This window comes from Bos grunniens, chromosome 7 (assembly GCF_055505025.1).
Source record: "Bos grunniens cultivar Pamir isolate PY7600 chromosome 7, Bosgru_T2T1.0, whole genome shotgun sequence".
NCBI lineage: Eukaryota > Metazoa > Chordata > Mammalia > Artiodactyla > Bovidae > Bos > Bos grunniens.
The window spans coordinates 4,425,559-4,444,068 of NC_141171.1; the positions used below are offsets into that span (position 1 = coordinate 4,425,559).

Sequence of the window (18,510 nt, forward strand, 5' to 3'; positions counted from 1 at the left end):
CGTGTCTTTCAGGAAGGGGAGCGAGTGAGAGGGCAGCGATATGGCTCCTCCGGCTCCTGGTCCGGCTTCTGGCGGCTCCGGGGAGGTGGACGAGCTGTTCGACGTGAAGAACGCCTTCTACATTGGCAGCTACCAGCAGTGCATCAACGAGGCGCAGCGGGTGAAGGTGCGGCGGCTCCGGGGCTGGGAGACGCTGGGGGCGGAGACGAAAGACGCTTCCTGGTGGCCGCGGGTCGGGTTCTGATTTAAAAAACCCTACCTTTTCTCCTTGCGCCGTTTCACCCCCTACATCTCTTCAGAACGCGGTGAGGAATTGTCTTTGTCCCTTGACAAAACTCAAAGCAGTACCATTTCGTGATAATTCTTTGACCGCTCAGTCTGCACCTTAGTAGGCGTTCGAGTAAGAGCGAGGTTCATGCTTCTATAGTAATAGTAACAAATATAATACTACTCTGCGGTAGTAATAATAGTAACAACGATAATAGCTCTCATTTGTTTCCGCCATGCCCTCAATACCCCTAAAGTAGAGACTGTTATTTATCCTCATTTTACAGGAGAGAGAACAAGGAGGCTCAAGAGAGAAATGACTTCTCGCCTGTTACCCTGCCCCACTAGCCAGTTTATTTCTCCCCAGACTTGCTCATTTATTCATTCCTCACTGATCATCTGTATGGGCCAGGCCATGTATCTGTGCTAGGCTCAAAGCTGTGACAAAATAGATAAAACTCCCAACTTTCTTGGAAACCTCAGCTCCCAAGGGAGGCAGATAAACAATAAGAAAGTAAATAAAGTATCAGGGGCATCCCTGGTGGTCCAGCTTTTAAGCCTTGGCATTTCCACTACAGGAGGCATGGTTCCATCCCTGGTTGGGGAAGTTCGAAATGCCACGCCAAATACAAATACAAATAAATAAAAGTAAGTTATTTAAAAGGTGTCAGGAAGTGGTGTGATGGAGAGTGGTGGGAGTGAGCCTGACTGAGAGCTAGAAACTGCAGCTGGAAAGACCCAGGCAGTGAGTGGGTGACAGGAGAGGGGGCAGCCGGGACTGCTAGCAGCACCTTTTGGGAAGGAGATGGATGGTACTGTCTGTCACTTTGAGAGTGAGCTATTGGAGACTTTAAAAAACACTTTTTTTGTGTGTATTTATTTTTGGCTGTGTGGGGTCTTCATTGCTGCTCAGGCTCCTCTCTAGTTGCAGAGCACAGGGACTACTCATCACATGAGCTTCTCACTGCGGTGGCTTCTCTTGCTGCAGAGCACAGGTTCTAGGTTTAAGGGCTTCAGTAGTCAGAGCTTGCAGGCTCTAGAGTGCTGGCCCAGTGGTTGTGGCACATGGGTTCCGTTCCTCCAAAGCATGTGGAATCTTCCTTGACTCATCACTGGCAGGCAGACTCCTTCCCAACCACTGGACCACCAGGAAATCCCGAGGGTTTTTAAGAGCCGTGAATGTGACAGGGTCTTTGCCTGCCCTCACGGTCTAGTGTTCTGAAGAGAGTAAACAAGTAAAGAATCGAGTGACTACGTAATTACAACTTGAGCCCTGCAGGGATAGGAGATGGAAAGTGCTGATCAGATATTGGGGGCGGGGCGGTGGTGGCTGCTTCATGTGGGAGTGGTCAAATCAGACCAAGCTTCTGTGACTGTCATCTAACCCTGTGATCAAACCTTGAGAAGGCTCTCACTCCATAGGTGAGAGTCCCAAAGGTACTGAGGCAGGGGTGAGCTCTGTGTAGTCAAGGCCTAAGAGGCTGGGGTTGCAGAAGTGGGGCGAGCGCAGTTGGGGAGATGAAGGATGAAGTGAGCAGAGTGAGAGGGAGGGCCTGGGGGGGTGCGCACAGCAAGGGTTTGGAGTTTTTTCCGAAGGTCTGAGAGGCCATAGGAGCACCATGCAAGGGAGTGGCAGACGTCTTCACGGAGGCGGCCGAGGGGTTGGAGGAGTTTGGATTCTGAAGTGGAGAAGGCTTGCTTTCCCTTTTGGCCTTTGGCAGTGAGCCCCATGTCCCTGAGTGTCATCTGTGGTATGGAGGGTAAAACCTCAGACTTCATTAAGAGGTTCGGATTCGTTGAAACCACGTTTGCATGATTGTATTAGTTTTCCATTGTCAATGTGACTAAGGACAGCTCAAGGCAACACAAGTTTACTATCTTGTAGCTTCTGTATGTCAGAAGTCCAACCCTGCTCTCACTAAGCTAAAATCAAGGTATCGGCCCGGCTGTGTTCCTTCTGGACATTGTGGGGAAGAATCACTTTCCTTACTCATTGAAGTTGCTGCTTCTTGGCCAGGGGCCACCCTTAGCTCCTGGAGGCTTCTAGATGCTTCTCTCCAGCCCTCAACTTCCCACATCACCCTTCCATCTCAGAATCAGCCATGGAGGGACTTTTCTGGTGGTCCAGTGGTGAAGACACTATGCTCCCAATGCAGGGGGCCCAGGCTCAATCCCTGGTCAGGGAACTGGATCCCACATGCTGCAGTGAAGATCTCCTGTGCCGCAGCTAACATCTGGTGCGGCCAAATAAATTAAAAAAGAAAAAAGATCCAGGCATGGGGGTTCTTGGGATCTTGCAACTTTCCTCTTCCCCTTCATTCCTTTTGTCTAAAAGTCCTCTGTTTTTAAGGGGTTCTGTATTAGACTGGACCCTCCCAGATAACCCAGCATGGTCTCCCCATGTTCAGGGCCATAATCTTAATCACACCTGTGACATCCCTTTTGTGACGTAAGGAGAGCTGTCCCAAGGGCTCGTGGACATCTCTCGGGGCCTTACTGCGCTCAGCGTCACAGTTGTTAACGTGCCTCCCTGCTGGGTAAAGCAGACCACAGGAAGGTTTAGACAGGCCTGGCTGCCTCAGGTTCTCGCTCTTCTGTGTTCTCCCTGCAGCCAGGGCTGTCACAGCACCCCTCTGAGCCTTGCTCTCCCCTCCTGTCGGACGGGAGCCGTGACTTTCATCTCAGCAGGGCCCCGTGAGGTTCCGCGTCACACTCGGCGATCCACCTTCTGCCTTCTGTTGTGTGTCTGTTCTGTTTATGTTACAGCAGTGTGTTCTTCGAGTCTTCCTGTGTCATAATATGCAGATTTTGCCTCCCTGCTGAAGGAAGCAGCGCGAGCTGCTGTACGCAGAGAGCTGTGGAAAGCAAAGGAAACCAGATCGGCTGGCAGATCACTGTTGTTGGAGGCAAGGCTGTGGCGCAGCCTCTGAGCTGGGGCCTGGGTGCCCTCTCTGCAACATGGTAAAGATGCACTGGCACCAAACCAAGAGATCCTCCCTGACATGGCCAGAAGAATGGGAGTCCTTTCCCTGCTGAGCCCTTTGACGTGCGTTAATTCTGGTCCACAGGCCACCTAAACCCTCTTCGGCAGCCTGTATTGGCTTAAATGGTGTCCCTGATGAGATGTGTCCACTCGGAACCTGTGACTGTGACTTATTTGGAAAAGGGTCTTTGCACACTGCCAGGTGGTGCATGGTAAAGAATCCGCCTGCTGATGCAGGAGACGCAGGAGGTGGGGTTCAGTCCCTGGGTCAGGAAGATCCCCTGGAAGAGGAAATGGCAACCCACTCCAGTATTCTTACCTGGGAAATTCGGTGCACAGAAGATTCTGGCGGGCTACATCTATGGGGTCACAAAGAGTCACACACTTCTGAGCAAACACACATGGAGCTGTAATCCAGTGAAGGATCTCTGGATGGGATCAGCCAGGATTTAGGATCGGCCCTAGACAAACCTAGACAGCATGTTAAAAGCAGAGATGTCACTTTGCCAACAAATGCCCCTGTAGTCAGAGGTATGGTTTTTCCAGTAGTCATGTATGGCTATGAGAGTGGGACCATAAAGAAAGCTGAGTACTGAAGAATTGATGCTTTCAAATTGGGGTGTTGGAGAAGACTCTTGAGAGTCCCTTGGATTGCAAGGAAAATCAAACCAGTCAATCCTAAAGGAAATCAACCCTGAATATTCATTGGAAGGACTGATGCTGAAGCTGAAACTCCAGTACTTTGGCCACCTGATGTGAAGAGCCAACTCACTGGAAAAGACCCTGATGCTGGGGAAAGATTGAGTGCAAAAGGAGAAGGGGATGACAGAGGATGAAATGGTTGGATGGCATCATCAACTCAACGGACATGAGTTTGAGCAAAATCATGAGATAGTGAAGGATAGGGAAGCCTGGCGTGCTACAGTCCATGGGGTCACAAAGAGTCGGACACGGCTTAGCACCTAAACAGCAACTAAATCCAGTGACTGGTGTCCTTCTAAGAGAAAGGCAGAGAGAGGCTTGAGGCAGACAGAAAAAGTGGAGGCGGAGGTTGGGGTGACACAGCCGCCAGCCAAGGATGACCCAGAGCCGCCAGCAGCTGGATAAGGCAAAGGCGGATCCTCTCGGCTTGTGGAAGGAGCACAGCTCTGCTGACACCTTGATCTCGGACCTCTGGCCTCCAGAACCACAAGAGAATGAGTTTCTGTTGTTCTGAACCCCACCCTAGGTGGTGGTTGGTTATAGCAACTTCAGACAGGCACCCCCAGAGGTGGCCCCAGGCGGAGCCCCTGGTGTGTTGCGGTGCTGGCAACGTCGTGATGTCTGTTTCCCTACTTGGCCGTTTCTCGAGTGCCCACAAGATGGCAGGCACCACACAGGTGTTAAGGATGCAGCAGCTAAGAAAGCCTCCAGGAGGTGACGGTCTAGTGTGGTCAGGTGACACTGATGGCCAGTCAGAGGATGGGATGTGGTCCCCTTGCCCAACCCCACCCCTGGCCTCCCTGGACAGTTCCCCTGGCTCTCAGCGCTGGCTGCACCTCTGAGCCGTTTGCAGGCAGTTTGAGGCCCCCCTCCCTGTGGTTGGATGTCACTGGTGGACGTGAGCCTCCTGGCTTTTGGGATCTTTGAGCTCCCAGCTGGTGCTGATGAGCCGTCAGGACTAGGCACCAGGGCACTCCCCTGGTGGCACGCTTCATGGTTCCTGGGGTTCCCTGGTCTGTACAACTGTCTTCGTTCTTATGCCTCCCAGAAGCTCTTCTCTTTGGCTGCTTGGGAAAGTCCTGAGGTCTGCATGTGGGGTCTCAGTGACCCCCCCTCGGCCATCCTGCAGGGTCGGTGGTGTGCTGTTTGACGCAGAGGGCAGCTGAGGCTCAGGGTGGCGTCTGGTCCCTCACAGGGCATCTCACTGTGTCAGTGCTTCACAGATACCAAGAGCCAGCATTTGTCTCTCTCTTGTTTTGAAGAAGATAATCTTACTTATTTTACTTTTGGCTGCCCTGGGTCTTCGCTGCTGCACGCAGGCTTTCTCTAGTTGCGGTGAACGGGGGTACTCAGAGTGTGGGCCTCACTGCAGCGGCTTCTCGGGTAGAGCACGGGCTGTAGAGTTGGGGCTTCAGTAGCTGTGGCGCACAGGCTTGGTGACCTTGCAGCATGTGGGCTATTCCCAGATCAGGGATTGGACCCGTGTCTCCTGCATTGGTGGGTGGATTCTTTACCACTGAGCCCCCAGAGAAGCCCCTTGTCTCTCTCTCTCTCTCTTTTTATACTGCAAGTGGTATGGGGACCCCAGCTGGGTTGTCCTCCCCAGTGTCCAGCTCAGGGTCTTTTGAGAGTCACTTCTTTAGGAGACACTGTGTTCCAAGTCCTGGCCAGATCCCGGCTGGCCACTGTGGCTGGAGCAAGCTACCGAGACCCCGTGGCGAAGCTGGCTGGAGTCCAGCTGGGGCCAGGAGCCAGGCTTCTTGTTAGCAGTCTCCGGTGGCCTGAGAGGAGGACACGTCCACCTCCCTCACACCCTCAGGCTGGGAAGAAGGCCTGGGCACTTGGAGTCTGGTTCTCAGCCTTGGGGGAGGGTAGTCCTGGCATGCGCCCACTGGTGGGGCTCCAGGCCATTGTCCCCCAGCTCGGGCAGCTTGGCAGGCCGTTCTCTCTGTGGGTCCCCAGGCCCCGTGGTTTGGAGTGGCGGCTCCAAGGTGGCCAGGCCCGCTTGCCCGGTCACTTTCCTCTCCCGGCCCCCGCGTGGCCTGTCCCAGCACCCCCACGCCCTCTGGGCTGAGTTGCTCTGTGCCTGCCCGCCCCAGGCACCGTGGGGCCTCCAGGAAGTCGGCCAGCACTCCAGGGCATGGTCCAAGGCTGTTCCCCCAAGGAGGGGCCCTCGCGTGCCCACAGCCGCACGGGGGCCCTCTTCAGGGTCCTGCAGTGAACTCTGCATGAGCGCCTTACAGCTGCTGCTGGGTTCTGTGCGGTGACTGGGCTGACTGAACATGGCCTGTGGACCTCGTCCCCACGGACACGGCAGTCCCCAAGGACTCCGCCCGCCTGGCTAGACCCCAGCATTGCTGTGCTGGGGCAGCCGAGCTGAGCTCTCCCAGAAAGGTCCTCTGAGTGAGGCGAATCTTCGTCTTTCCTGTTTGTCACGTTTAAAGAGCATTTTGAAACCAAAGCAGCATGGAAGGATCCGCTGCAGACCGTAAAGTCTGCTTTGCACGTCCCGCACCAGGTCCCATCCCTTCTCCAGCATCAGCCATCCATCTCCAGATAGGAGTCTTCCCAAGCCTGCTTTCTGGGCTTGTACAGACTTAGGCATCAGTGCACGCCCACCCCCAGCCCCACTGCAGGCGTCCTCAGACCACCCGGACTGTCGAGCTGCTTCCATTTTGGTCTGCTGCACTTCAGGGTCCTTCCCCATCGGCATGAGCAGCCGTGTCCCGTGATCAGAAACGTGGCTTCTGCCCTGGCCCCTTCTGTATGGCTGGGGCCGTTTCAGCACTGTTGTGTCCCTGTCTCTCACCCAGCCAGATGGGGGTGACAGTCGAGCCTCCTTTCCCAGGGGGATGTCCTGGGGAGGACAGAATGGGGTGCCCAGCATGCTGCGTGCCGTCCGTGGCGGCTGCTCTCCTGCGGCCGAAGGTCCTAAGGCGGCAGAGAGCCAGGGCGGGGACTAGGGCCCAGGCTCCTGGGAAGGCTGCCCGCGGCTGGCCTCTGCGGGCCTGCTGGCTGCACGGCCCCCATGAGTCCTGACCTGCCTTTGCTTCTGCAGCCATCCAGCCCGGAGAGAGATGTGGAGCGGGATGTCTTCCTGTACAGAGCATACCTGGCCCAGGTGAGCGTGGGCCCTTGACCATGACTGCCGGGGCCCTGGGACAGGAGAGTCAGGAGCAGTGTCGGAGGGGGCGGGAGCCACGCAGCCCGTGTGGCCGCCCCAAGTCGGTGCAGGTCACTGAGGCCCTGCAGCACCAGCTCAGGAGACTGGCGTTGGGGTTTCTTGCTTTGCTTTTTTTTTTTTTTCCACTTAATCAGTAGATTTTACTTGTTCAGTATGGTTCTGGGTTTACAAAATAACCGAGCAGATGATAAAAAGAATTCCAAATCCCTAGCCCCATCCCACAGGCATTTTCTCTCATTAACAGTTTGGGTTCGTGGGGCACTTTTGTTACAAGTGATGCACTGGTATTGATACTCTTATTAACTAGAGCTAGCAGTTTAGACGCTACAGTTAAATTTTTAAAAGCATCATTACATGTTGTGCTCAGTCATGTCCAACTCTTTGTGACCCTGTGGACTGTAGTCCGCCAGGCTCGTCTGTCCATGGGATTTTCCAGGCAAGAGTACTAGAGGGGGAAGCCATTTCCTACTCCAAGGGATCTTCCCACCCAGAGATGGAACCCACATCTCTTGGCGTCTCCTCCATTGGCAGGCAGGTTCTTTACCTGGGTCTTAAAAAGCAGCATTCCCCTGGGACATGATACAGTGAGAGTTCATCCCCCTGTTGTAAAAACAACCCAGACTCTGCAGAGGATTGAGCTGTGCCCGCCGGGTTCCCACCCCAGGCCCACAGCACGGGTGTGGTTGCCAGCCTCATGCCCTTAGAGCAGCGGGGAGGGGGCAGGCCTGGGCTGCCATGTGGGGGGCACGTGGCCTCACGTCAGGCCTCAGGTGGCTTCCCAGGTCTGTTTGCCTCTTTCCCTCTGCGGAGCATTCTAGAACCTGAGGGGACTTCCCCCTGTGGCCCAGGTGCTCCTCCCTGCTACCTCCCACCTCCAGGGTACATGTGCCCCCATCAGAGTAGGGTGCCCAGTGCACTCCAGAGTCTCCTTGGATATGTTCACATATACGTGTGTGTCTTTAAAAGATAAACATATGTAGGGACTCCCCCGGTGGCCCAGTGGTTACGGCTCTGTGGCTTCCATGCAGGGGTCACAGGTTTGATCCCTGGTCGGAGAACTAAGGCCCTACATACCGCGTGGCAAGGCCAAAAAATTCTTTTTTAATAAATTTTTAAAAACTAAAGGTGAAGACATGTAGAAGGCAATGAACACACTGAAACTGCCTGGAAAGCAACAGGAAAATGGGTCCCTGATTGCGGTTTCCCTTGGCAGTGACCTCCCTGCTGGGTGTCTGTGGGCGGGGCGAAGCACGTGCCCAGATTCCCTGATCCTGATGACCCCCTCCCCTTCACCACGCGGTGCTGCACAGTGACCGGCCAGGGTCTGCAGCTGGAGCAGCGGGCAGCCTGGCTCCCGAGGGCCAAGGGGCGTCCCTGGGAGCGGTAGGTACTGGGGCTTCAGCAGGGCGCTGCTGGCACCAAGCAGCCCTTGTGTGTTCCACGGGGTCTGGGACACAAACCGCACCGGGAGGGCAGGCAGGGCTGACAGCGTCCGTGTCCTGCCCGCAGAGGAAGTACGGCGTGGTGCTCGACGAGATCAAGCCCTCCTCCGCCCCGGAGCTGCAGGCCGTGCGCATGTTTGCTGAGTACCTGGCCAGCGACAGCCGGCGGTGAGGCTGGGGCACCGTGGGCGGGCCTGGGTGGGCAGGGGCTGTCTGGTCGGCATCCCTGCTGTGTCCCCTCGCCTTGCTGAGCCTTGGCTCCCCTCACCCGCACAGCGGGGGCAGTGAGGGGCCCTGCTTCAAGGAGGTCTCTGCGGGGGTGGGGGACCAGAGGTGGGGACTGCACAGCTGCCTAGGGGCTGCGGGAGCCTTGTTGCTCAGAGAGCTTCCCCGGGACACACGCGGGGACCCTCCCACCTTCCGTTGCTGCTCGCCTGCCTTGCGGGGAGGCGCTGGCGGCTGCACCGCCTGTCATTCATCTCTGCAGACGGGTGGGAGGGTGGACGCTATGTCCTCACTCTGAGCTGCATGTCCACCTCGTGCCGCTGATCAGCAGTCATCAGACTCCCTCAGGCGGTGGCCGGCAGAGGCGAGGGTCAGGGCTGTAGGGACCCGGAAGCGCTGGGTCTTCCAGGACCAGGCCCGCCTGTTCTCTGCTGCCCGGCGTGGGGTCTGAGACCGCTCACAGTCCGGCCATGCTGGCTTCGGGTGGCTCCTGCTCAGGCAGGTCTGGGCTGGGATGCTCACCCAGGTGCCTGTGAGCTCAGCCTCTGGCTGGGAGCTGTGTGGCCCTGCCTCACCTGTGCGCGGAGCACCAGCCTGACCCAGCAGGCCCTGTGGTCCCCCTGCATCTCGGTTCCCCCCACCCCCAGAAATGGACTGCTCACAAGCCCCCTGGGATTTCAGAGGTGAAACACCCGCCAGAGGGTGGCTGGGCTAGAAGGCTGCGGCAGCACAGCCCATGACACGGAGACGCTCTGCTCTGTGAGCCAACTCCAGCTGCCCGTCTCAGCGCCGGGGCCTTCTCTCACAGCACTGTGATGCTTTGGGGGATCTCAGGGAGGTCCTCTCCTGAACTCTGCCCCGTGGAGCTTGTTAGACCAGGATGAGGTCATGACCTCGTCGATACTAGCTTCCCTCATGGGCTGCTGCAGCCCTCTGTGGGTCCCAAGTGTGGATATCTCCTGTGACCCCCACTCTGCTCCTCATGGAGGGCAGCACCCTGTGCGCAGCCTACTTTGATCTGGCTCCTTGGTCCACAAAGAGACCTGAGGGGTTTCTTCAAAGAGGCTTAAGCGGTGGCAGCTGAATCAGATCAGATCAGATCAGTCGCTCAGTCGTGTCCGACTCTGCGACCCCATGAATCGCAGCACGCCAGGCCTCCCTGTCCATCACCAACTCCCGGAGTTCACTCAGACTCACGTCCATCGAGTCAGTGATGCCATCCAGCCATCTCATCCTCTGTCGTCCCCTTGTCCTCTTGCCCCCAATCCCTCCCAGCACCAGAGTCTTTTCCAATGAGTCAACTCTTTGCATGAGGTGGCCAAAGTACTGGAGTTTCAGCTTTAGCATCATTCCTTCCAAAGAAATCCCAGGGCTGATCTCCTTCAGAATGGACTGGTTGGATCTCCTTGCAGTCCAAGGGACTCTCAAGAATGTTCTCCAACACCACAGTTCAAAAGCATCAATTCTTCGACGCTCAGCCTTCTTCACAGTCCAACTCTCACATCCATACATGACCACAGGAAAAACCATAGCCTTGACTAGACGAACCTTTGTTGGCAAAGTAACGTCTCTGCTTTTGAATATGCTATCTAGGTTGGTCATAACTTTCCTTCCAAGGAGTAAGCGTCTTTTAATTTCATGGCTGCAGTCACCATCTGCAGTGATTTTGGAACCCAGGAAAATAAAGTCTGACACCGGGACCCCCAAAAGCTGTGAACCTGACCTCGTTAGAAACGGGGTCTCTGCAGATGTAAGTGGTTAAGGACCTTGAGCTCATCTTGGATGTAAGGTGGGCCCTAAACCTAGTGACGGGTGTCTTCAGAAGAGAGGGAGAGAAGACACAGACGCGGAGGCCACCTAAAGACACAGGCAGAGATCTGGACAAAAGAAGACACAAGCCAAGGACTGCCACAGCTCCGAGAGCTGGCGGGGCGGTCCCGGACACGCTGTCCCTTGGAGCCTTGCAGAAGAACCAGTCCTGCCAACACCTTAAAAAAAACAAACTATTTGACTGCACTGAGTCTCAGTTGCCACATGCAGAATCTTTGATCTTCACTGCAGCATCTTTAGTTGCGGCATGCGACATCTTAGCTGTGGTACTTGGGATCTAGCTCCCTGATCAGGGATTGAACCAGGGCCCCCTGCGTTGGGGGCATAGAGTTTTAGCCACTAGACCACAGGGAAGTCCCCTGACAACACCTTGATTGCAGACTGCTGGCTTCTAGAATTGTGAGAGAATACATCCTGTTGTTCCACTGCTTCCTGGCACCTGGTGCTTTGTGATGACCCCCGGACAGTTAAGACAGGCGCCCTCTCTGCACCTCACTAGCCTGGGTGATGAGCCCTTTGGGAAGGGGAAGGAGCTCCGGGACTGCTACAAGCATTACAGAAAAGAACCGACAGGAAGCCCAGGGCGTGGAGCTGGTGCTCACAGTGCGCCCGTCCTGACAGTGCAGACTGCCTGGGAGCAGGTGGTGGAGAAGGCACCAGAGCCCACGGGGTGACCACAGCACGTCCCAGTAACAGCCTACAACACCGATGTTAGGAGGACAAGTGCAGGCTGCATGTTCACCGCCTGCGCGGGGAAGCAGGCAGGAAGCTTTGTGAGGTGGCCTTGGGGCAGCTCATGCCAGCCCCGTGGGATCCCTGCACAGTCCTGCCACACGCGCAGTGGGCAGCATACTCAGCTGTGAAGTCACTTGTCCGTCAGGCCCCTCTCTGGTGGGCGCGGAGAGGCTGAAGACATGTCCCTGGCCTCCAGGGGCCCTGGGGTACACAAACATTTGGTCACCACCCCCCAGGAACCCACGTGAGATGTAGGCGTTTGCTGAGATGACATCGGTCCCGAGCCACAACATTTTCCAGTAGTGACACAGGGCCCTTCTCTCATTAATTGCTCAGCAGCCCTTTGAAACAAGAATCCCAACTCCTCAGTTCAGTTAAGCACTTCATTTCTGGTGTAATGTGACGTGTGGGTGCGCCCAGCTGGTCCTCAGGCCAGCCTGGACTCTGGCCTGGCGCCAGCACACCACCCACCTGTCGGAAGCAGTCAGGCTGGGGAGCCAGGGACAGCCACCTTGGCCGCGGGGCGTCCTCCCACACAGCCGCCCTCAGGACCCAGGCCCAGTGCTGACCGAGGTAGACCTGGACCCTCTGCTGAGACCACCAGCCTCCTGGGGAAGTTGGTGGCGTCATGAAGATGGAGTGCACCTGTGTAGCCTCATGTCCCTGCCGTGGGAGGTGCCCCCAGCAAAGCCAGCCCACCCCTCTGCACTGGGGTGGTGTGGACACCTCAGCCCTTGAGCACTGATGCCGGGGTAGCGCGGGGCCTGGGTGGTCATCTGCGGGCAGGGCCAGGCATGACCCTTCCTGCACCGCATCTCCCCACGGGGCCTGGCGCACCTGACCCCACTTCTGGCCTCGGTTTCCCCGTGTGTGTGAAGGCTGAGAAGTGCCTGATGAGGTGGGGACTGGCACCCAGAGGGGCTCTTGGTGCAGACAGCTGGGCCCATCCTGCCTACTGCTGCTCTGTGCCCGCGGGGGCCTGACTCGCCGTCTCTGGGCCTGTCTGTTCCCCCTGGGGGTGCGGCCACCTCCTGCCCCTGCCTTGGGCCATGAGCAGCTGTGTCTCACAGGGATGCGATCGTGGCCGAGCTGGACCGGGAGATGAGCCGGAGCGTGGATGTGACCAACACCACCTTCCTGCTCATGGCTGCCTCCATCTATTTCTACGACCAGAACCCAGATGCAGCCCTGCGCACCCTTCACCAGGGGGACAGCCTGGAGTGGTGAGTGGCCATCCTACACGGGGGTTTGGGGGGTGCTGCCTGAGAGGCAGCTTAGAGCCTCATCAGCCGTTGTCATAGGAACGGCGAGGGGGGCTGCTTGGAAAGTGGGCCTGGGGTGGGGTGCAGGCCTCTCGTTCCAGCTCCAGCTCTTGTTCCCAGTCCCAGAGACACTCTCTTCCGCACGGCTGGGCTGCTGCTCTGAGGACATGGCAGCCTCTGCTGAAAAGCCTCTGTTCGCAGCAGCAGAGCTGAAAGCACCTTTGTCTCTGCCTGAGGCCTCTGTGCCCGCCCTCCCTCCACGAAGCCTTGTGCTCCTCTGTCCAGGGCCCTGGCCTGTCCACCTCTTCCTTGGGCCCTCACCACCCTCCACTGAGGCCGGGCCTTGGGCACTGCAGGCCTGGGCCCTGAAGCCCCGTGCAGCCTGAGCTGGCTCCACCCCCACCCCAGGAGGCGGCTCTGGGCTGTAGTGTGATCCTTGCTCTGGCCAGGGCTCCACGAGCCCTCTAGTTGCTGCCTTGCCTTGGTTAGTCTTCCTTCTCGCCCATTTATACCCCACCTCAACCCAGAAGGGGGTTTGCAGTCAGCCCGGTACGTGGCTGCGGTGGCAGTGGACCCACGAGTGTTCCTCATGCCCCTCCCCAGGCTCTTCTGGGCACTGGGTCATTCTGGCGGGAAGGCTCTGGAACAAGAGGCCACATTAGTGATCGCCGGTCCCAGCTGTCTAGGTCTAAGAGGGGCTGGTGGGTGTGGATGCTGAAGGCAAGGAGCACTTGCTTACCTGCAGCTCTTCCATCTGGGAAAGAAGCGGGTGCAAACCTGGTGGCTGGCCATGGGATGGGCAGGGAGCGGGCCGCAGGCCTGGGGACCCCGTGGAGCTCTAGGCCTGATCCTGCTCGACGGAGGCACGGCCTGGGAAGCGATGGGGCGCTGGTTACGGCGAGCAGTGCCCACAGAGTTTGATTCTACCGGGCTGATGGTCAGCTTCAGTTTTCCCCTCTGCAAAGTGGGACTGGTGGCCCGAGCACTAACAGGAAGTTTCGGGAAGGTGGTGCTTACACAGAGTGAGCTCCCAGTGGGAGGGTACGGTGGGGTGAGGGTTCACGGACCACATACCTTTCCTGCAGCATGGCCATGACAGTGCAGATCCTGCTGAAGCTTGACCGCCTGGACCTTGCCCGGTAAGCCCGTCCCCACCGGGGGCTGCTAGGCAATGGCCTGTGCCTGGGGGTGGGAGGGGAGGGTATCTTAGCCAAGGCCAGGCTGTGCTGGGACCCTGAATTCTCCAGAAACTGGTCCTCTGTCTTCAGTGGGGACCACCTCGAGCACGCCCCCTGGCTCAGATCATCAGCAATGCGAATGTTTCTCCATGTAGTGCGTTCTGGTCCACAGGGGTGACGGCACCACTGCTTACCTACCCGTCCCTGCGTGGTGCTGCCTGGGACAAGGGATGTCGCTGCCGGTGCCTCAGCTTCCTTCTGTGAGGCCGGCAGCAGGGCCCGGCCTACAGGGTGGGAGCAGGCTTCGGGTGTGTGCAGCCGCAGGGGGGTGCTAAGGCCTCATGAACAAGGAACTCAGGCAGGGGTGGGGGACAGCAGCCTGGCCCCACAGCCACTGGGCACCTCTCCTCCGCCCCCAGGAAGGAGCTGAAGAAGATGCAGGACCAGGACGAGGACGCTACGCTCACCCAGCTGGCCACCGCCTGGGTCAGCCTGGCTGCGGTGAGCCCCTGCCCAGCCTGGGCCGGAGCACGAGGGCAGGAGCAGCCGGGTGCCCCGAGGCTGCTGCTGGGCTTCATGGACACCGCAGGCCTCGTGCTTTCTTGGGGGCCGGTCACCCGAAAGAGCCCAGCACGTTTTCCCCATCACTCAGCCTTGACCCCTTCTGGCTTCCTATAGGCCAAATAGCTTGGCCAGACCCAGGGTGAACCGACTGGGGGGCTCCAAACCGGACTCGGCATGCTCTCCCTGCACGCACTCACACTCTGGGGCCTGGCCCCAGGCTTGGCTGCTGCTCAGCTTGCTCTCCAGCTCCTGGCACAAAGCTGGGGCCCAAGTCCCTCCTCGAGCCCAGCCCCCTACCCCCACATGCCCAGGCACCCCTCTCCTGGCAGCAGCCCTGTTTCGGTCTTGGGCTTTTGACTTCCTTTCTCTGAGTTCACGCTCTTGTCCAGGCTTTTTAAAGTGTGCTCCTTGTCTGCGTGTATCTGCATGTTGTTTTGCACGGCTGAGGCCTCACCCCATAGGATCCATTCAGTGCAGGGGACACACCCCAACAGTCCTCTGTAGCCTTGCATTTGTTCACAAGTGCATCTTCGTGTCAGGCTCCCCTGCCAGCGTGACACTGTGTCTCTACCAGGCAGACAGAACCTGCTATTCAGAATGCGGGTGGGCGGGCTCAGGACCGACCATGGAGCAGAGGCCGGTGGGCCCTGTGTCCCAGCCCAGACCTTGGCCCAGCTGCCAGTGCGTTGATTCCTCCTTGAAGCTGAGCCTTTCAAGTCTGTAAACTGAGGGCTTGAGGGAGCCGGGTTTGAGGGGTCTGCACAACGCCTCGGCCCCTTCGCAGTACAGGCTGCTCAAGGGCTTCTGTGCGGAAGGTGTCGGTGTCCCCAGGGTGCCTGCCCTGAGATCCTCCAGGAGGGAGCAGGCCGGGGCAGGGCAGGGTAGCAGGGTGACAAGGCGGTGGTGTCCCAACTGTCCCCGCAGGGAGGTGAGAAGCTCCAGGACGCCTACTACATCTTCCAGGAGATGGCCGACAAGTGTTCGCCGACCCTGCTGCTGCTCAATGGGCAGGCAGCCTGCCACATGGCGCAGGGCCGCTGGGAGGCTGCTGAGGGCGTACTGCAGGAGGCACTGGACAAGGTAAGGGCAGGCCCAGCCCCACCCCAGAAACAGGTGCGGCAGGGACCCTACGGCCTGCCTGCTGGCCAGGTGGGGATTCTCACGCTGACGCAGCTAAAAGTCGGGATTGTGAACCACAGTCCTCATTCTGACTTCTTTTGAAAATGGGAGGATCCAGTCAGCCCAGGCCTGAGCTAAGCAAACATGCCCCGTCTCCTCCTCACTGATGCCGCCCCTACCCGGCCTGGGGCGTTTCAGGGTGATGACCCCTGACCTGGATCTGTGCTTGAGAGAGACCCCTGCCGTTGGCTGCTGAGGAGCGAGCAGAGCGCACACAGACGTGTCGCCTGTGCCCGTGCTCACCGAGCGGAGGGCCTGAGCGTGCCGCCCGCAGAGGCTGGGGGCCGCTGCAGTGGCCTGCCTTCTCCCGACCGACAGCTGAGGCAGTTTCTGATACAACGAGAAACTGACGCCACTGGGCAGCCCCTCCCTCTTCACCTCTGCGAGGGGCCGGGCTGTCACGGCAGGCTGTTGGCCGCGCGGGGACAGGCCAAGGGCGTGGTGGGGTCATCAGGCTGCGTGTGTGGAGCTGTGACCCATGCCGGTGCCCAGGGTCCATGCGGCCCCTTGAGCCTGTGACACCCCGACTGGCATGTCGCCGCCATGTCTCGCCCCCCATCAGGGCCTTTGGGCTGGGGTTCCTGGCCAAGGCAGCAGCCGAGCCCATTCCCAGGATTCCCCGGGCTTCAGCGCCCAGTGTGGGCGGGTGAGGGGAGGTCAGCTGCTTGGAGGTTCTGGTAATTTCCTGCAGTTTCCTGTCAAGTCCCCTGGGGAGTGGGCGGGCCCTACCCCACGTTCTCAGGCCTCACAGCTGCAGCAGGAAGACCAGCTCGCTGGGCTGTGATATGCTGAGGCTGCCTTGGCCTAGATTCTGTCACCTTAAGATTTGTGATAAATAAATAGGCCCCTCGGAAACTGCAGCAAGCGGAGTCTTCATGTCAGTCTGACCTGTTAAGGAAGCACCAAGCCCCTGGGGAAAGCAGCTGGTGTGGGGAAACAGAAGGGAAGGCTCCGAGGTCTCCACCTGGCCAAGCATCCAGTCACGGGGCACACTGCGTCTTGTAGCCCCAGCCCTGTCTGAGCTGGCCCACCCCTGTGAGTGGGCCAATCCACTGGCCTGGAGAAGCTGACCCTGCCCATCCCCTTTGTTGTCAGGACAGCGGCCACCCTGAGACGCTGATAAACCTCGTTGTCCTGTCCCAACACCTGGGCAAGCCTCCTGAGGTAGGCCCCTCCCCGCCCCCAGTAGGTGCAGCAGGGTTTTCTGGCCCTCGCAATGCCAGCCTGTGGTGGGCAGGGGTCTCCAGTGAGGCCCCGGCTCCACAGGGAGCTCGAGGTCACGGAGTCTGAACTTCAAGGCTAGCCTGGGGTTGCGGAAGGAACCTGCTCCCCATGAGTGGATGCGGCTGCCATTGACCCTGGGAAGTTGGTGGTACAGTCACTCCCCCAGGGCCCCCACCCTGCCCAGAGCTCAGAGAGTCCTGTGGACACGTGAGCTGAGGCTCGGGGCTCCCACGGTGGGAGCCAGCCTGTGTCATCTCACAGTCAGGAGCAGGCAACAGGACAGAGAAATGGGGCCCAGGGGAGCCATCCCAGTGAGCCTGTCTCATCTGAGGGTGCAGGGGGAGGATGTGGGGCACTGCCCATTAGGTGCCAGGCCCAGGCGGCCAGGGGCCCCCCACCCCAGGGCTTCATGGGGGTCTGTCCCCAGTGCCTGTGGAAGGGCCCCTGGCAGCCTCAGGGCTGGGGTGGTGTGGGACAGATAGGACAGCGCCCCCACTCAGCACAGAGACACCCCCAGACTACCAGTTTGGAAGAAGCAGAGCTGCATAGACGCCCATAGCCCTGTATGTCAGGGCTGGGCGCGAGGTTCTGTCTTGTCCCCAGTTCCCATCCCCAGGCCTCTGGGGTGTCTCCATACAGTGTGCCCAGAACAGACTCGCCTCCTTTCCCAGCCCCATCCCCCTGACCTGCCGTCCACTCCGTCTGGCCCCCTGCCTCTCCCCGGGCCTGGGTCCCCACCCAGCCCCCATCCCTGAACCTGGTGCATCCCTTCAATCATGTGCAAGTACAGGCTCCCGGCCCCGCCCCCCAGGGTCCCCTCTAGTTCAGCACGATTCCGGGGTGTGGGGTGATGGAAAAACGGAGGGGAAATCGGGGCTCTTGCCTGGGTCTGGCTGGGTGGCCCTTGCTTCATCCCATTCTGCTTTCCAGGTCAGAGCCAACGTGGGTCCCCACGTTTAGCTAACCTTGCCTCCTCCCACAGGTGACAAACCGCTACCTGTCCCAGCTGAAGGACGCCCACAGGTCGCACCCCTTCATCAAGGAGTACCGGGCCAAGGTGAGCCCTTGGGGTGGCCCAGCTCTGCACCCCAGATCCCGCAGGCTCTACTAGGCAAGGTGGGGACTCGGGGCCTGGCTCACAGATTCTCCCGTTTCTCTGTCTCTCTGCGCCCCCCCCACTCCTGCACCCCCAACTCGCATCAAAGGAGAACGACTTTGACCGGCTGGTGCTGCAGTATGCCCCCAGCTCCTGAGGCCTGCCCCAGATGCACTTCCGGAGGAGCCGTGGGAATTCGAGGCCAGGGCTCTGCTGCCCTCTCTGCCGGGCACTTGCCCTTTGGCTAGAAGTACAGGCTGGAAGCCCATCCCAGCCTGCCGTTTTTCAATAAATGTCTCCATTCCAGGAATCCCCACCCAATTTGTGTTTGCTCCAGCCACTTTGAAGGGGCAGATGGGAGGGACCCCTGCTGACCAAACAGCTACCCCCACGCCCAGTTGGCATCCAGGGAAACTGAGGCACAGGGAGGTCACAGCCATCACAAGGGGTACCAGGATTTAAACGCAGCACCCCTGGGGGGTCTGGAGGTGGTGAGGGTGCCGGAAGTACTCGGGTCTCAGCTCAATTGAGTGGGGAGGGGGCGTGCCGGGTCCTCATAGGAGGAAACATTGCCCTACCGCACCGGCCCCTGCTCCTTGCTGCCGTGTGGTGAGTCAGGACAGGCCCGCCATGATGGGG

At 58.7% G+C, this 18,510-nt stretch overlaps 1 protein-coding gene across 2 annotated transcripts; it reads left to right on the forward strand.

Moving 5' to 3' along the window:
• Position 1: 1 nt before the first annotated feature.
• Positions 2-18,181, forward strand: COPE (coat protein complex I subunit epsilon). Of its 2 annotated transcripts, XM_086408283.1 has the most exons (10): positions 2-166; positions 7,011-7,073; positions 8,646-8,746; positions 12,439-12,591; positions 13,716-13,769; positions 14,228-14,309; positions 15,297-15,452; positions 16,647-16,715; positions 17,758-17,832; positions 17,981-18,181. In XM_086408283.1, exons 1-10 carry the CDS (start codon positions 41-43, stop codon positions 18,026-18,028), a joined length of 927 nt encoding a protein of 308 aa, XP_086264409.1. In that variant the 5' UTR covers positions 2-40; the 3' UTR covers positions 18,029-18,181. The 2 variants fall into 2 exon arrangements, with proteins under 2 accessions (XP_086264409.1, XP_086264410.1); XM_086408284.1 differs by lacking the exon at positions 16,647-16,715.
• The last annotated feature ends 329 nt before the right edge of the window (positions 18,182-18,510 follow it).

Bases quoted from the DNA above. Each gene is read 5' to 3' on its own strand.
- COPE (XM_086408283.1), top strand. From the start codon at position 41: ATGGCTCCTCCGGCTCCTGGTCCGGCTTCTGGCGGCTCCGGGGAGGTG. The intron at 167-7,010 runs GTGCGGCGGCTC...TTGCTTCTGCAG, and splicing joins ACGAGGCGCAGCGGGTGAAG to CCATCCAGCCCGGAGAGAGA. The intron at 13,770-14,227 runs GTAAGCCCGTCC...CTCCGCCCCCAG, and splicing joins GACCGCCTGGACCTTGCCCG to GAAGGAGCTGAAGAAGATGC.